Source organism: Crocuta crocuta, unplaced genomic scaffold (assembly GCF_008692635.1).
Source record: "Crocuta crocuta isolate KB4526 unplaced genomic scaffold, BGI_CrCroc_1.0 scaffold661, whole genome shotgun sequence".
In the NCBI taxonomy this organism is placed as follows: domain Eukaryota; kingdom Metazoa; phylum Chordata; class Mammalia; order Carnivora; family Hyaenidae; genus Crocuta; species Crocuta crocuta.
In genome coordinates, this window is record NW_027532618.1 from 28941 (window position 1) to 46633 (window position 17693).

At 41.3% G+C, this 17693-nt stretch overlaps 1 protein-coding gene across 4 annotated transcripts in view; it reads right to left on the bottom strand.

The window, feature by feature from the left end:
- The window catches only part of FMO4 (flavin containing dimethylaniline monoxygenase 4), a 35317-nt gene extending 26279 nt beyond the window's left edge, over positions 1-9038 (bottom strand). Inside the window, exons 1-5 of one of the 4 annotated variants that reach the window (XM_077780642.1) lie at positions 8864-9038; positions 6761-6896; positions 4168-4308; positions 2133-2321; positions 722-884 (exon numbers count right to left, since the gene is read on the bottom strand). In XM_077780642.1, coding sequence (XP_077636768.1) covers positions 722-884; positions 2133-2321; positions 4168-4299 — 484 coding nt within the window. In that variant the 5' untranslated portion in view covers positions 4300-4308; positions 6761-6896; positions 8864-9038. Of the gene's footprint in view, positions 1-721; positions 885-2132; positions 2322-4167; positions 4309-6760; positions 6901-8863 lie in introns of all 4 variants that reach the window. The other 3 variants (XM_077780643.1, XM_077780641.1, XM_077780644.1) reach the window with 3 other exon arrangements.
- Between the last annotated feature and the right edge of the window lie 8655 nt (positions 9039-17693).

Below are 17693 nucleotides of genomic sequence, written 5' to 3' on the forward strand. Positions count from 1 at the left end.
ATTGTGATGACTATTTTGAAGGGTGAAAATATTTCTTTGGATGTATAATTGCTGCTCTATTTCTTTTATTGTTTATTTATTTATTTATTTATTGAGAGAGAGAGGATGAGCAGGGGAGGGGCAGAGGGAGAGGGAGGCACAAAATCTGAAGCAGGCTCCAGGCTCTGAGCTGTCAGCACACATCCCGGTGTGGGGCTTGAACCCACAAATCGTGAGATCATGACTTGAGCCAAAGTTGGCTTAAGCGACTGACCCTGGTGCCCCAACTGCTCTGTTTCTTAAAAATAAATCTGTCAAGTTTCTTTATATTCTCACTTTATGTATGTATGTATGTATGTATTTAATTATTTATTTATTTAAATAAACTCCTGATACAAATGACCTGTAATCCAATGACAGGATTCAAAGGCCTGTTTTTGTTTGTTTGTTTGTTTTATGACACATCTGAGAGTATCAAGTCTTATGTGATCATTGAACTTGAATCAGGTCAGGCATGATAAAGCTTAAATAATAACAGCAGCATTTCTATTAATAAGTAAATAATAAGGCCTGACACCTCCATAGTGCTTTCGACCTTTTAGAATTATTTTGCACATATTTTTTTCTGAGGGTGAACATAAATCACCTATAATCATTAGTAATTTTTTCCAATGACAAATAAATAACTTCCTTCTAGGAGAACCCAGAAGAGTAGGCATGATCTCAGGTAGAAATGACTCACCAGGAAAGGACTCCAAAGGTAAATGGGGACTCAAGAAATGTCCAGTGCAAACCATGACAGCATCAAAGACAGCTTGGTCCCACTTTCCCTCTGTCTCTGTGACAACATCCCACTGACCAGTTTCGGAGAAGTCTGGACGCTTCCTGACACTGCATACTGTGGTCTGAAAGTAAAAGACAAACATTCACTTGAAAAATAATTTTTTTAATGTTTATTTATTTTTGAGAGAGAGAGAGAGACAGAACACAATCAGGGGAGGGGCAGAGAGAGCGGGAGACACAGAATCTGAATAAGGCTCCAGGCTCTGAGCAGTCAGCACAGAGCCCAATGTGGGGCTCAAACTCATGAACCGTGAGATCATGACCTGAGCTGAAGTCAGATGCTTAACCGACTGAACCACACAGGCACCTTCAAACACTCACTTTCTTCTTCTAATTTTTTTTAATTAAAAAATTTTTTAAAAAAATTATTATTATTTTTTTTATTTCTGAGAGAGAGAGAGAGAGAGAGACAGCATAAGCAGGGGAGGGTCAGAGAGAAAGGGAGACACAGAATCTGAAGCAGGCTCCAGGCTCTGAGCTAGCTGTCAGCACAGAGCCTCAAACACTCACTTTCTATCAATCACTTTCATGTAATGACTGGTATGGCAACCATATTTGTTATTTTAGCTGGGCCGAGTGAGTCTCAGGACAGGAGATCTGCCAATACTGGTTTCTCTCCCCCTAAAGAAATTAAGTAACTTGGGGCACATGGGTGGCTCAGTCGATTGAGCATCTTACTCTTGGTTTCAGTTCGGGTCATGATCTCATGGTTGATGAGATCAAGCCTCGCATCAGGCTCTGTGCTGACAGTGCAGAACCCACTCTCTCCCCCGTTTGCACTCTCACTCTCTCTCAAAATAAATAAATAAACATTTAAAAAAAGAAATTAAGTAACTAGTACAAAGTCTCAAAAGTGGTCTTAGAGAGCAGGTTCCAAAGTATCTGAATTCCTTCACTGAAGGAAGAAACATTCAGTTTTTATTTCCGGTGAGAAGGAGGTGAGTTACAACACTGAATGCCTTGGGAAAACATAGGAAGATGAGTTATAATTTCTGTGGTCCAGATTCCTAGTCACTTCTTCCCAGTGGGTTTCATGAATGAAATTTATTTTTCCTTTCCTCTCAAAAAGAAAAAAATTCTAAATGTCATCCTCAATAAGGCTTTGGATTCAGAAGAGGAATCAGGAAATTCAGTATTTTAATGACTGAGTAAAACATGAGAAGCAGGAGAAGTGAGGAGCCTTTATTATCTGCCTTGTTCATATAGAGATAAAATCAGGAATTGAATTTACTTAAATATCCCATTTCCATTAGATTGCTGAGTGGGCAGCCCTCCCACTCATCAACCTTCTATGATCCAAAGTGTCTTACCCTAAACCGTATGTATTTCAGAAGGTCAAAGTGCTCAGCAAATTCTTGGAGATAGTTCCAAAATTTTCCATGGTTCATGTAATTTGGATAATCTTCTTGGAAGGGGAAGTCGCTGTAACATGACATTTCTTTGCAGACATTTGTCACTAATGACCTGTAGACCCTGGTCATTCCATCTTTAGAAGTTTCCTGTGGTGAGAGCATACATAGTTAGCTGGGTGGGGTGGGGGAGGCAGGAGGAAGAGAAAAGAATCTTTAGCAGTCAGTGTTCCATTCACAATTCCAAAGAGTTCCACAGAAATGAAGCACTGGGTCTCCATGCTATAGTTATCAGAAATCATTGGTGGATTGGAATTATTAAACACGGTTTATCAAACTACAAAGAAGTTAACAAACTTTAACAGGGCTCTCCTAGACTAAGAATGCCATTAAGGGATCCCATGAACATGGGATATCTGGTCTCCCTCACTTATCTTTTTTTCTTTCTTTGCAGTCCTCACTCCCTCATGCCCTAGACCTCTTCCTCTTGCCTTTACTCAGAGGACTCACTGATTTTTGTATTTATTGTCTATGTATATTTTGAGTCACTCTCTCTTTATTGGCTCTTTACCATCAGCACTTAAAATACTGAAGACTCTAATTTTTAAAAACAAAACAACACTCCCTTTCAACCTATATCCCTTTCCAGTCTTGTCTCTCTGTGTCTATCTCAATCTTCACGAAAAAAATCATCACTCACTAGCAGTCTCTATTTTCTCATGGACTCAACTCACTGCTGTCTTGTCTCAACCTCACACACTCAAGAAACATACCAACAAAACAAAATCATGCATATTAAAAGCACCAGTGGGGGAACCTGGGTGGCACAGTCGGTTGTGCGTCTGACTCTTGGTTTCACCTCAGGTCATAATCCCAGGGTCATAGAATCGAGCCCCACATCAGGCTCTGTGCTGGGCATGGAGGCTGTTTAGGATTCTCTCTCTCTCTCTCTCTCTCTTTCCCCTGCCCTTCTGCCCAGCTTGTATGCTCTATTAATCTCTCTCACTCTCTCTCTAAAAAAAGGCCTCAATGAACTTCTGGTGGTGGAAGCTAATCTCTATTTCTCTTTTAAGTATCTTTCTTAGTTGTCAATCTCCAGAAGACACCTTCTCTCCGGTAGCTGTTGTAGCCTTATAGGGCAAACTTCTCTCCTTAGGACTGATCAGTGTCGTGACTTTTTTTTTTTTANCTGAGCCACCCAGGCGCCCCAACTTTTTTTATTCTGATAATGTGAAAGCCACCTGCCCCCCAACCCGACAAGGTCTGGATTCTTGCCTCACTCCTGCCAGTTCTCTTCCCAGAGGCCCGAACAATGCCTGGGAGCTGGAGTGCCACTCCCTGAGGCCAACTTCAGTCCTTCCAAAAGTGTCATCTGCTCCATATTCAATGGAGCATGCCATTCAGCGTAACCTATGTGACACTGTTCCTTGGCCTCAGAAAGCCTGGGGTCTAGAAATCGTTGTAACTTCCAGTACTATGGGTATCAGATGCACCTCTCCTTCCCTCCTCCAGGTGTCCCTGCCCTGCTGAGTCTCCAGGTTCATCACCCGTCAGACTGTATCCTGCACGGTATTAGCATTTGATCATGCACAACCCTGTGACGTACTGAGCTGCTTCCTTTCTTCCTTCCTTCCTTCCTTCCTTCCTTCCTTCCTTCCTGCCTTCCTTCCTTCCTTCCTTCCTTCCTTTCTTTCTTTCTTTTTAATGTTTATTTGTTTATTTTGAAAGAGAGAGAGAGAGAGTCCAAAGCAGGCTCCGTGCTGACTCACTGTCAGCCTAGAGCCTGACATGGGGCTTGACTCACAAACTGTGAGATGATGACCTGAGCCAAAATCAAGAGTCAGCCAGCTTAACGACTGAGCCACCCAGGCTGCACCCCCCACGCCCCCCACCCGGTGAGCTGCTTTCTTATATGGTCCCCAAGATAGGCTGAAGCCACCATGCCTGAGCAGGGACGAAGCTGATTGATAGAGGTGGGACGGTATGAGCTACGCACAGTAAACTTCCAGAGTCCCCCGATGTCATTACTCCTTTCAAAGCAGGTAGGCTCCAGGTCCTCATCCAAGCAGCACTTGATGGAGGACAAGCCGCTCACACCGGCCCCAATCACTGCGACTCGCTTGGCCATGGTACTCTGCTAGAGGAAGGGTGGAGCCCCCGTCATAGAACTCAACTTTTATAGTGGCATCAATACCCTCTTGTCATTGTTGAGCTGAGGCAGACTCACAGTCTGGTTAAAAAAGGAGGGCTCTGAAATGGGACTGTTCTGGTTGAAGTCTTAGTGTCACTTCCTAGGAGTGTGACCTCAGGCTGGCTGTTTTTTGTGGGGTCTCGGGGCCTCAGTATTCTCTTCAGTGCAGTGGGGATGGAAATAATAATAAGAGCTCTTCAATATTTGTTATGGAATTAAATGATTGATGTGTTGGAAGGATTATAGAAGTGTGTCCCCCATGTAGTAAGTGCTCACTTAAATTTGGTTCATTTTTTCTTCAAAAATTTTTTTAAATGTTTTATTTATTTATGAGAGAGAGAGAGAGAGACAGCATGAGCAGGGGAGGGTCACAGAGAGGGGGAAACACAGAATCGGAAACAGGCTCCAGGCTCTGAGCTGGTTGTCAGATCACAGCCTGACATGGGGCTCAAACCCATGCACAGTGAGATCATGACCTGAGCTGAAGTTGAATGCTTAACCGACTGAGCCACCCAGGCGCCCCTAAATTTGGTTCTTTTTTTTTTTTTTTACAAATAGTTTATTGTCANGAAAAAAAAGGGAAAAAAAGGAAAGAAAAAGAAAAAAAGGAAAAAACAAAAAAAGGAAAAAAAAAGAAAAAAAAAGGGAACANATCTCTCTCAGTGGATTCTGGGTCCTTTTTCTCCCAATCTCTCAGGTTTTGTAAGGTTTCCAATGGCTTCAGATCTTTTCCGTGTGATGTATGTGCACGAGTGCAAGTACGGAGCTCCTTACTTCTCCGCCATCTTGCCCCCTCCTTCTAAATTTGGTTCTTATTATTAACTAGTATAGTCAGGACCTTGATGCCCTGGGGACTTTAGATGCCCTTTCAACTTGTCCCTCACCTTGTCCCTCTGGACCCTAGGAATTGCAGCTGGTAAAAAATATTAGTTTTTATTCAAAGCATCTAGAGTCTTGAAGAATAGCTGGCCATCCCTTATCATGCAATAATGATATTACATGAATTGATGGGGGGGGGGTTTCTTAACCTTGCCCAGAGACAAGATTGACTGACTATAACACAGAATAAAGTCCCCAAGGAAGGCTAGATGGGCCATCCTACATAAGGTCTGAAGGAAATGGGGATGTCCATGTTAGTCGAGGCTGGAGGAAGTATGCATCACAGGGATTTAGAACCAGTTTTTCTTGGTACTATAATTTAGGCTTCTGCAGACATCAACATAGCTTTTGTTTTGACAGCTGGGCTAATCACTCAGTTAATTCCAGCAAATCAGATGTCATGCCGAGGCCCCTTGACATGTCAGGCAGATTCAGTAACCAGTGCTGCCTTTCCCTCAACCCCCTTGGCCAGTCCAAAAGACATACAGAGTAGTTGAGACCTCAAAGTATTTGTTTTATTAAAAAATATAGATGTATAATTGATTTGCTTTTGCCTTTGAAGACATGGTATTTTTTTGAGGGGAGATCTTGCTGTGTAACCCTTATGTGATTTTCATAGTGTGATGCCACTTATTATAGTTCTATCTGCCTTGGGAAACTAAGAGAAAAAATATTTATTGATCCTTGAGCACCAGTCAATGAGAAGACAAATAGCATTATCATTCGACATGGTTTGCAGCTACACTGCTAATAAGAGGCTGAGTCTGCAGTGACTCTAGGTCTCTGACTCTGAGGTTGGATGTACACATCTCTTTGGCCTGAGAGGCCAAAATGTTCTGTGATTCTCATTAGTAAATCTCTTCTCTCACCTGTGCTCAGGTTTGCTGCCCCACTTCTGTGACGGTCTTGGGGAAATGTGTTCTATCCCTTTGCAGCTTGCCTTCTAGATCAAATCAGATCTAGAGCTGAGCCCTTGGGCCCTCGAACTCACCTGGTCTTGGAGCAGATCCAGGGACTTGCAAGGAGATACAGAGGGATTTCTCAGGGCTGTTTCCAAAGCTTGCTTGTCAACCTGCCCTTTGTAGGGTTGAGGCCTCCCTGTCTGGCTTCCATTATTTACAACAAAATTGACACATTTTCCCCTTAGACTTTTGGTTAACTTACGAGTCTCTATTGAATTGAAAGAGCTTAGGAAGGCTGCAATCAGGATGGATTTGGAGGCAGCAGAACCGGGTTTGGACCCTCTCTCTGCAACTGATTGGTCATGTGACTCCAAACAACCCACTTAAACACCTTAAGGTTTACTGCTTATAAAATAAGAAAAATAGCTACATGGAAGAATTGTTCCAGTTTTAAACAAAGTGACATTACTCACACAAAAGTGCCTAGCACCAAATATTTATCAGTGTTCATTCCCTACCTCCTTATCATCTCCCTTGTTTCCTCTCTTTTCTCTAGAAAAGACAGCTCATACAGACAAAAGTAATCAGCAAGTTTTGAAATAAGGAGGCATACATACCTGTAGTTTCCTTTGGGTTGAGGGGTAGGAGTTTTAGACAGCTTTCGATCAGAAATAAATGGCCTCCGCCAATGAGAACACTGGAATTTCCAAGCCACTAGGTAGAAGGCTGAAGTTGGTAGATCTCAGCTGTGTTCTGCCTTTGCAATAAAAACACAAAAGAAATGGTTGCTAATTGAACTTGTAAAGTGCAAAACGTGCTACAGTGAACAGGCAAGCAGCAAAGTTATTCATTCAACAGATGCACCCTGGGACCTCGAATGCAGTTATAGAGCCACGTGTAGGGACCCAAAGATGATTAAGGCCCAATGACTAAATACTAGTAATAAAAAAAGACCTAGTGGCTCTCCACAAGAGATGCCACCATATGGAGGGATGTGGACACACATGATATCATGTGGTACATTGCTTTAATGGTTTTGTGCTTCATGTACAAACGTTTGCAGGCCCTGTTGGGCTGTTTGTCTATGCTTGGAGACCAGGTTAGAGACACAGAGTGGGCTGTGTTTTTCCTGGGCAAAACACCTTGTCCTTTATAGACCCACTTAAGAAACTGTACAGGCAGCAAAAACAAATTAAGAATTTACACCTCTTAAAATTACACAACACTTGCAGATTATGAATTATTGAGTGGGGGCAGCCATTTTAAAAATATGCTTCAAATTAAAAAATTAAATTAAAAAAAAAAGGGGGGGCATCCCTAGGTGGCTCAGTTCATTGAGCATTCGACTCTTGATTTTGGCTCAGGTCATGATCCCAGGGTTGTGGGATCCAGCCTCACATCGGGCTCTGTGCTGGGCATGGAGCCTGGTTAATATCCTTTCTCTCTCTTTCTATGCCCCCTCTCCTCCTGTGTGCACATACATGTACACTCTCAAAATAAATAAATAAACATAAAAAATATGTTTAAAGTCAATGAAACTAGAAACAGGAAGATCTGGGTTCTGGTTCTGCCTCTGCCTCTAACCGGCTGCATAAACTTAAACAAAATTATTTTCCTGTGAGATTGTTCTTACATTTGTAAAATGGAAGGTTCTAGTAGTTTTCTCTTCGTTCTCTTCCAGCCCAAGAGAATTGTTTTTATGTCCAAATGCCAAGTAATTGGTACCAAAATAGATGTGAATTGAAAGGTAGGAGAGATTCCTCAGGCATGAAGGGCTGAGGGGAGTGGGGGGACATAAGGTGTGTGTAAACTTTTTGTAATCTCTTTTTTTTTTGTTAATATTTTATTTATTTCTAGGAGAGAGAGAGAGAGACAGCGTGAGCAGGGGAGGGTCAGAGAGAGAGAGAATCACAGACTGAAACAGGCTCCAGGCTCTGAGCGGGCAGTCAGCACAGAGCCCGACGCGGGGCTCGAACCCACGAACTGCGAGATCATGACCTAAGCGAAAGTCGGACGCTTAACCGACTAAGCCACCCAGGCGCCCCACCTTTTTGTAATCTCTAAAATGTGCTATGACTATAGGGTCCTCTGTAGCTCAAAGCTTGCTTAGAATTGGAATTCTTTGGTAAATGAGCCATAGTCTACTGAACTGGACTTTTGAATGACATGAAAACCCCCATCCCATACCTGCCAGATCAGAAAATGTAGGAATCATTTCTGAAATATGGAGAGTCTTGGGTGATCTGCAAATCATGCAATTGACTATGACTCATTTGAGTTTGGAATTTGATCTGTTTATATCTCTTATTGTCACCCACCAATGCTCTTGCTTTGTTATAGTATTTCCTGAAACCTGTGGAGTATTTTATGTTTCCCATTGCTTGGCCCTCCCATGTCAATTATAAGATGAAATCAGAGGGGCAAAAATTACGGAAAGTCTCATGACCCTGTTATTCTCACTGACAGCTTTCTTTCAGATGGTTGCTGCCGACAGCATAACTTTGTTTCCTTACAATGCTCCTTTGCTTTCCGATTTTCTCCTTAATTTTGTTGCTTTCACCCTGATCAAGAGGCTCCTGAAGAGAATCACATGCATCCTTAAGGAAGGCACTCTGCAAGGAGAATATTCACCCTTTGCAAAAGCAGTTTCTGGAAACATTTCCCCATTTAAAAAAAAAAAAAAAGGACAATGTCAACGAAGAACAGCCCAGCACACTTACCTTATTGGCACGGAGCAGATACTCTGAAAAATTATTTCTCAAAGCAAATAGACAAGATAGTGTTTGCCTTTAAAAAATTTGAAAACCCAAACTCTGTTCTAAGAGGAAAAAAAAACACAGGAATGCTGACTTTGATCAAGTTCTCTGTTTTTAGTCACGCCGGTGACAGCAGAGAGTATAGTCCTCACTGAGGATAAAAAGTTGTGTTATTTCCGTGATATTAGGGGAGGGCTAAATGACGAGTTAAATTACTGGCTTTGGATTCGAAGAACATACACTACCTTTGCCCTTCTCCTCCCCTTCTCCCCCGCCCCTGCCCTAGCCTTCCCAAACGTCACACTTCCGGCAAAGCACAAAACTTAAAGGAAAAGCACGTAGTAAGCAGCTGCTTTTCTCACGATAGCCTTTAGAGGGCGCCAGAGTCACAGCCAATATCACAGACCTGCATGAAACAGGCATTCGGCTTGCTAAGCTCTTGTGTATCATTAAGTTCCCTGAACCGTCCAAACGAGTCATTTCGGTGACCATCATCTCTTCACGTACTTTCATGTCTACAGTTCTCTAATTCCAGAAATGTGATTTTAAAATCCTGAACTTGTAAGGAATTTAAATAGTGTCATCTTTTCAGAAGGGTCAACAGAGAGAGCTGGTAAAATGAATTTGAGAAAGCACAAAATTAGTTTTAGATATTAGCTTAGGGCAGAATAAAACAATAATTCCAGAAGCAGGAATAGAATACTAAATAGGGACCATCTTTTTATTTCTTTTTTTTTTTTCTCTCTCTCTCTCTCTTTTTTTTCCCCCTTGTCCATTGAGTGCTTGGAAGCTAGCATAAAAGGCCATCTTGAGTTCACTGAACAGTTTCTGGAACCCGGAGCTCAAATGCAAATGCCCACAGTGGTCAGGAAGGTAACTCAGTGGAGGAAAGAAGGCCAGGTAAGACTGATCAGCAAGCACATCTCCTGTCTGTTAGCTTCTGGTGAATGGTACTATTTGAGAGCAAAAATTGCATTATTAGGCTTTTTTCAATAGAAAACAAAAATCCAGATTTTTATATGGTATCTTCTGTTTGCCACAAATTAATTTTTCCTTTTTAAAAATATTCAGCTCACGGAAAAGTTGAAAAAACAGTTTTGTTAATGCTAATGCGCGTGTGTGCGCGCGCGCACACACACACACACACACACACACTTGAGCGTAGTCTTTAAGTAACAGGATGCCACCAGAATTTCAGCATATATCTCACAAGATAAAGTCAATATAAACTCAATGATATTATTCAACACATCCAGTCTACTTTCACATTTCATTAAACACATTTAGCAGCTTTACCAAGATATATACACACACAAAATCCTGCATATATTTAATGAAGGTAAATTGATGGCCGGGGGGGAGGGGATATAGGCAATATGCTTGTGAAACCATCACCACAATCAAGATAAGAAACATACACATCACCTTCATTAAGTGTCCTCACGCCCTTTCATTTGTTTGTTTTTGGTAAGAATACTTGATGTGAGATCACTCTTTTAACAAATTTTTATGTGCACCATTTATATTTTAACTATGGGCACTGTGTTGTACAGCAGACTGTCAGAATTTATTCATTTTGCTGAACCGAAAGTTTATATATATTGAACAACTAACTCCCCATTTTCTCCTGCCCCCAGTCTCTGGCAACCACTGTTCTATTCTTTGTTTTTTTTTTTAGTTTAACTATTTTGAAGAAGAATCATATGATTTGTTTTTTTTGTGGCTGGCTCTTCTCATCTAGCATAATGCCATATGTTGTCCCATATGGCAGGAATTTTTTCTTTTCGTTCTTCATTCATTTGTTCCTTCATTTGTTCCTTCTTCCCTCCTTTTCTCTCTCTCTCTCTTTCATCTTTCTTTCTCTTTCTTTTTATTTTTTTATGTTTTATTTATTTCAGGAGTGAGAGAGACAGCGTGAGCAGGGGAGGGTCAGAGAGAGAGGGAGACACAGACTCTGAAGCAGGCTCCTGAGCGGGCTGTCAGCACAGAGCCCGATGCGGTGCTGGAACCACGAACCGCGAGATCATGTCCTGAGCCGAAGTCTGACGCTTAACTGACCGAGCCACCCAGGCGCCCTCTTTCTTTCTCTTTTTAATGCTGAATAGTATTCTATTGTATGAGTATAGCACATTTTATGTATTCATCTGTCAAGATCCTGATTTCAATTCTTGTGGATAATTATCCAGGAGTGGGATTGCTTGATCATATGGTAGTTCTACCTCTCATTTTCTTTTTTTTGAGGACCCTGCCTACAACTTTCCATAGCAGCCGCCCCATTTTATTTTCCCACCAACAGTACACAAGGATTCTAATTTCTGCACATCCTTATCAAACTTGTTACTTTTATTATTTTTGATAATAGCTATCCTAACAAGGTGTGACATGATATCTCATTGTGTTCTTGATTTGCATTCCCCTGATGAGTAGTGATGCTGAATACCTCACCTTTTTATATATCTGTTGGCCTTTTGTACGTCTTTCTTAGAGAAATGCCCATTCAAATGCTCTGCCCATTTTTAAATAGGGTTATTTGCTTTGCTATTAAATTGTAGAAGTCCCATATATTTTGGATACTAACACCTTATGGAGCATATGGTTTGCAGATATTCTTCACTTTGTGTAGGTTGACTTTTCAGTCTGTTTATTGGTTTCTTTGCCATAAAGAAATTTTTTGGTTTGATGAAGTCCCTCTCATTTATTTTTGTTTTTATTGTCTATGCCTTTGGTGTCATATACAAGTGATCATTGCCAAGATCATTGTTAAGAGCTTTTATTCTGGGGCACCTGGGTGGCTCAGTCAGTTAAGCACCTGACTCTTGTTTTTAGCTCAGGTCATGATCTCAAGGTTTGTGAGTTTGAGTCCTGCATGGGGCTCTGAGCTGACAGCAAGGACCTCTGTCTCTCTCATTTTCTTTCTACTCCTCCCCTGCTCATTCTCCCTCTCTCTCTCTTTCCCTCTCCTCCCCCTTCTCCCTTAAAATAAATAAATAAATAATAAAGAGAGGCTTTTCCACTATGTTATCTTTTAGGGGTTTATATTTTCGGTCTTAAATTTAAGTCTTTAATTCATCTTAAGTTGATTTTGTGTGTGTGGTGTAAGATAAGAGTCTGATTTCACTCCTTTAATTCCTTTGCATATGGATATCCAATTTTCCCAGCACCATTCTGTGTTCTTGGCAGCCTTGTTGAAGATTAATTTCTGGGGTCATGATTCTGTTCTATTGGTTTATATGTCTGTCTTTATGCCAGCACTATCTTGTTTTAATCAGTGTAGTTTTGTTTATTAGTTCTAATAGCATTTTTGGTTTTGTTTGTTGGAAATTTTAGCATTTCCTATGTGTAAAATCATGTCATTTGCAAACATATTATTTTATTTCTTTCTTTCCAGTTTGGATGCTTTTTATTTCTTTTTAGCACCTAACTGCTGTGGCTAGTACTTCCAGTACTATGTTGAATATAAGTGATAATAGTGAACATCCTTGCCTTGGTCCTGATCTTAAAGGAAAAGTTCTCAGTTTTTCACGATTGAGTATGATATTAGCTATGGGCTTGTCATATATGACCTTTATTATGTTAAGAGAAATTCCTTCTATACCTAGTTTGTTGAGAGTTTTAATCATGAACATGTGTTGAATTTTGTCAAATCCTCTCTCTGCATCTACTGAGATGACCATGTGACTTTTATTCTTCATTTGTTAATATGGAGTATCACTTTAACTGATTTACATATATTGACCTACCTACCACTCTTTACAGGTATATTTTTTCCCAGCTTAAACAGCCAATCAGAGTTTACAAATTGCATTTACCTGTTAGGTTTCTTTAGTTTGTTCTATTCTGTAGCAGTCTTCCAGCCTCCAAAGGGTCCAATTTAAGATGGGTCAATATTATCTAGTTTGCTACCACTGAAACTAGTCTTCTGAAATAGCATTTTAATTAGTTCCTTTATTTTCATTTGCTCCCCTATAGTCTATTCTCCAGAAAGACCTTTTAAAAACCATAAATTAGATCATGTCACTCTAATACATAAAAGCATTTGTTGAATGTGTGGTCAGGGAGGGTTTTCAACAAACAGGAATATTATACCATATTTATGTATTGTGGATCATGGTCCAGGAGAGAGAGAATGATCAACAACTTGGGAGGGAAGTTGGACAAATTGTAGGAGAGACGTTCTTGGGTGAGTATGAAAGGATGGAATCCAGAAACACTAGCTGATAGTGCCCTTCAGAGTACAGGTGGTCACCCTTAGCAACAGGAAAGAGAGTTTATGGGCACAGTGGCAGGTGTGTTGGGAAGTGTGGTGGTGGTGGTGGGATCTGATGATGTTCCCCTCGAATTGTTACTATTTTATCATCTGACAGTGAACTGAGAAGGAAGTGGTGGAGGTTGGTGGTGAGAGGAGGTGATATAAATAGTCATCCAGGAGACCAGATTGGGGAGTGAAGGAATTAGGGAAATCTAGCAGGATTTGAGGGCAGTAGTGGAGGCATGAATTGAAAAGTGGTCAATTAGGGTACTACTGAGTTTTCCTCCTCTGTCTAAGGTCAAGTGCTCAAGCAGAGGTTTGAAGTAGGTAGGGAGTTGGATTTTGACCAGAGTTGTAGTTCTGCCACGCAAATATGAATGAATGAGAGAGGACAATGAGTTGAGAGCACATGCAAATGTGACATCATGAAGTCTAGAATCATGAAGTCTAAGCTTGATAATGAAAGACATAAGAAAATGAAGGGAGGTGGAAAGTGAAAGATGGCAGGGTGTTTAGAGTGGAAGTCCCAGAAGTTTGCAGAGAATATTTATTAGAAGAAGTTGGCTAGAAGACTATGACATGATTGGTGGAGAATGGGATGTTTGTAATTCAGGCTGTGGAGAGCTGCTCTTGCTGAGAATGACAAAGCCAAGGCCTATACTGGCTAATGCAATAGCCACTCGCCATCTATGGCTGTTTAAGTTGAGATTAAAATGAACATCAAAAATGTGATTCTTTATTGGCACTAGCCACATTTCAAGTTTCTAACAGCCACGTGAGGCTGGTGACTACCATATTGGAGACTGAAGATGAAACATTTTTATGATGGTAGAAAGTTCTCTTGGACAGCACTCGTCTAGAGTGTGAACATAGTAGTGAGTGGCAGAGATAGGTGGAGGGTATGATCGTTAGAGGTAACCGGGTTAAGAGACAGAGAGAACAGGACAGGGAAGGATTACATGCTTGATTTTAAAATCACTTGGAATTAAAAGAAAAGTAATGGTGAAGAAAGAGACATTGAGTCAGAGATCTGTTTATTCTTCCATGCAGCTCAGGGCCTGAGAATGGTGGCTCCTCCTCCAGCTGCAGATATGGGTGTTTTGGTCAAAGGACAATCCTATCCCCAGGGTGAATGATTGCCTTGGAAGGAGGCTCTGATGAAATCAGGGCCATGAGGACTTGAGACACGAGGAGAGTTTCACTGGTGACTTTAGGATATATGCCTATTAGTGTCAATGAGAAGCTGAGCTAACAGAGGCTCCTATGCACAATGAAACAAATAAGACAAAATTTTATTTCTCTGCCATGTAACAATCAGAGCAGTCTAGGCTGGTAAGGTAGCTTTGTTGCCTGGGTCTTTCAGGGAAGCTTGTCGCTCCTGTCTTGTTACTTGTTATGTTTTAAGCTGAGTTGCTTCATGCTCTATGCCCATGATACCCTCTTGCAGAAAGGAGTTCCTCAAAGTAAGCAATTCCCTTATAAATAAAGTAGGGAGAAATGACACACATGGTTTCCATTCATGTTGCCTTTGCAAGAACTTGATCACATGGCCGCACCAGCTGCGAGGACATAAAGGCGGGCATATGACCAGCAAGAGGAGGGAAGCTGACTTTGTGGATACAAGTCGCTGTCTGTCATTTTCTGCTTCTGGAAGAATTCTGGAAGCTCTTCTCTCCTTTTCTACAGGTGGTATCCTGGAATTTCAGCCAATACCCCCTCATCGTGCTGAGGGTGACGCTGGCCTAGGGATAAGAGCAGGTCAGGGAACCGGGGAGAGCTGCCACTGAAACCTCTGGTTTCAGGAGGAGGAGGAAGAGGAGGAAACCTCTGGTTTCAGTTACCTGGAAGCCCGTCTTACTGTTGGACTCTGATTACATGAGTTACAGATTCCTCTTTTTATGTCAGTTTGAGTCGAGTTTCTGTTTCTTACAGTTCGGATGTTCCATGAATTATTTAACTGTTCCGCCACTCCCACTGCAGTGTCTTTTTGCCGTTGTTACGAACAATGCGATAACCATCTTTGTGTACATATCTTTGAACACATGACTATTTCTACAGGGTGGATTCTAAGATGTGTAATTGCTGTCCCAAGGGATATGCACATTTAAAATTTTGGTAAATACTGCCAGGATGCCTCAAGACGCACTTAATTACATTCTCATTCCACAATCACCACCCTCCTCCTCTAATGTCCTGCGATGTCTCCCTTTGCATTTTTCTAGGTCTGGATTTTATGAAGATCATTTACAGAAGAGCATTTGGTGACATGCGTTGTCTTCCCTGATGACATTGACACTCAGCTTCCTTCCCCAACCACATGTTTCACTTGCTTTTTCTCTGTTCACTAATCTTGCCAGAGCTCTAATCCCAGCCACTCTCTTTATAAAGGCTGCTTGCACTTTCATGGAAACAGATGTCAGAAATAGCAGTATCACAGACTTAAATAGCATAAACTTAACTCTATAGGGAAATTTGATCAATTGTCTTATCCTATTGATACAAGCTGATCAGCTCATGTTTTTCCTTTTAGCTTAAACTTGTTAGGTTTGCTTTCAAATGTCTAATCAAGTTCTTTTTTATAGAGAAAGAGCTAAGTGCAGACTTTTTAAAAAATCAAAATGTTCTGAAGTTAGACTGTTCATTTTTTAAATGTTTATTTAGTTTTGAGAGAGAGAAAGAGCACAGGTGAGAGTAGGGAAGGGGCAGAGAGAGAGGGAGACACATAATCTGAAGCAGGCTCCAGGCTCTGAGCTATCAGCGCAGAGCCCAATGCAGGCCTCCAAACCATGAGCAGTGAGATCATGACCCGAGCCAAAGTCGGACACCTAACTGGCTAAGCTACCCAGGTGTCCCTAAGGTTAGACTATTCTTAAATAATGTATTCTATCTTATTAAGGACAGGACAACCCTAAAGGGTGTTGTGATTTTCTGTTGTCTACAACTTCCCTGGGAATCTTCCTAAATTGGGAGAGTATTCAATGGAGCAATTTTTCATTATGTTTCTATATTAAGGGTTTTGCACCCAATTCCAAAGTATGTGAGAGGTTTTCCCCTACACTGCAAAGCAATTCTTGGGCACCACCTGAGTGTCCTACAACTGGACTCAGTTCTGGTCCTTCCTGCCCAGAGACAGCATCAGATTGACCAGGTTAGGGGCTCAGTCCTAAGGGGTGCCCCCAGCACTTGAGTTACTAGCCCAAGTTGTCACCAATGCTTCTGCAGACCAGCTATAGATTGGAGGTTTCAATAACCCCTCTTTCGGTTTGATTAATTTGCTATAGTGGCTCATAGAACTCAGAGAAAAATTTTGCTTGCTAGATAATCAGGTTATTATAAGAGGATATAGCTAAGGAAAAATAAGATGGAAGAAATGTATAGAGCAAGATATGTGGGAAGGAGAGACACCTGGGTGGCTCAGTCGGTTAAACATCCAACTCTTTATTTTTTTTAAAGTTTTTAAATTTATCTTAAGTTTTTAAATTTATTCTGGGGGAGAGAGAGAGAAGACATGGAGTAGGGGCTAAGAGAGAGGGAGAGAGACTTCCAAGAAGGCTCTGTGCTGTCAGCACAGAGCCCAAGGCGGGTCTCAAACTCATAAATCATGTGATTGTAACCTGAACTGAAATCAAGAGTTGGACTTTTAATCAACTGAGCCACCCAGGTGCCTCAAACATCTGACCTTTTTTTAAAAAGAAATTTTTATTTTTTTAATGTTTTATTTATTTATTTTCAGAGAGAGACAGAGTGTGAATGGAGGAAGAACAGAGAGAGACACACACAGAATCCAAAGCAGTCTCCAGGCTCTGAGCTGTCAGCACAGAGCCTGATGTGGGGCTTGAATCCACTAACCATGAGATCATGACCTGAACTGAAGTAGGACACTCAACCAACTGAGCCCCCCAGGTACCTCAAGCATCTGACTCTTGATTTCAGTTCAGATCATGATCTCATGGTTTGTGAGTTCGAACCCTGCATTGAGCTCTGCTCTGACAGTGCAGAACCTGCTTGGGATTCTCTCTCTCTCTCTCTCTCTCTCTGCCCCTCCCCTGCTCATGTGCTTGCTTTCTCTCTCTCTCTAAAAATAAATAAGCTTAAAAAAAAAAAGACAGTGGGAAAGGGTTCCATGTCTTCTCTGAGGGCACACTCTCCCCAAACTTCTCTGTGTTCAATAATCTGGAAGCTCTCTGAATCTCATGCTTTGGAGTTTTTACGGAAATTTCATTTTGTGGAAGTTGGTTCCATGCATTGGTGGAGAGGGGTATTTTTCTGTGGGGTAGATCTGATCTGCATGGTTATTGTGCTGGAGCACCCCAGTTTTGCTGTACAGAGCATTTTAGGGGAATAAGCACTCAGAGGCAAGAATATCCCTTTATTTTTAAGAAATCATCTTTCAACATAGTGTTTCAATGATTGCATATGTTGCAAAATGCTCATCATAAGTGTAGTTACATCTGTCAGCATGTGAAGTTGTTATAGTATTATTGACTATATTCCCCATCCTGTATCCCCACAACCTACTTATTTTATAACTGGAAGTTTGTACCT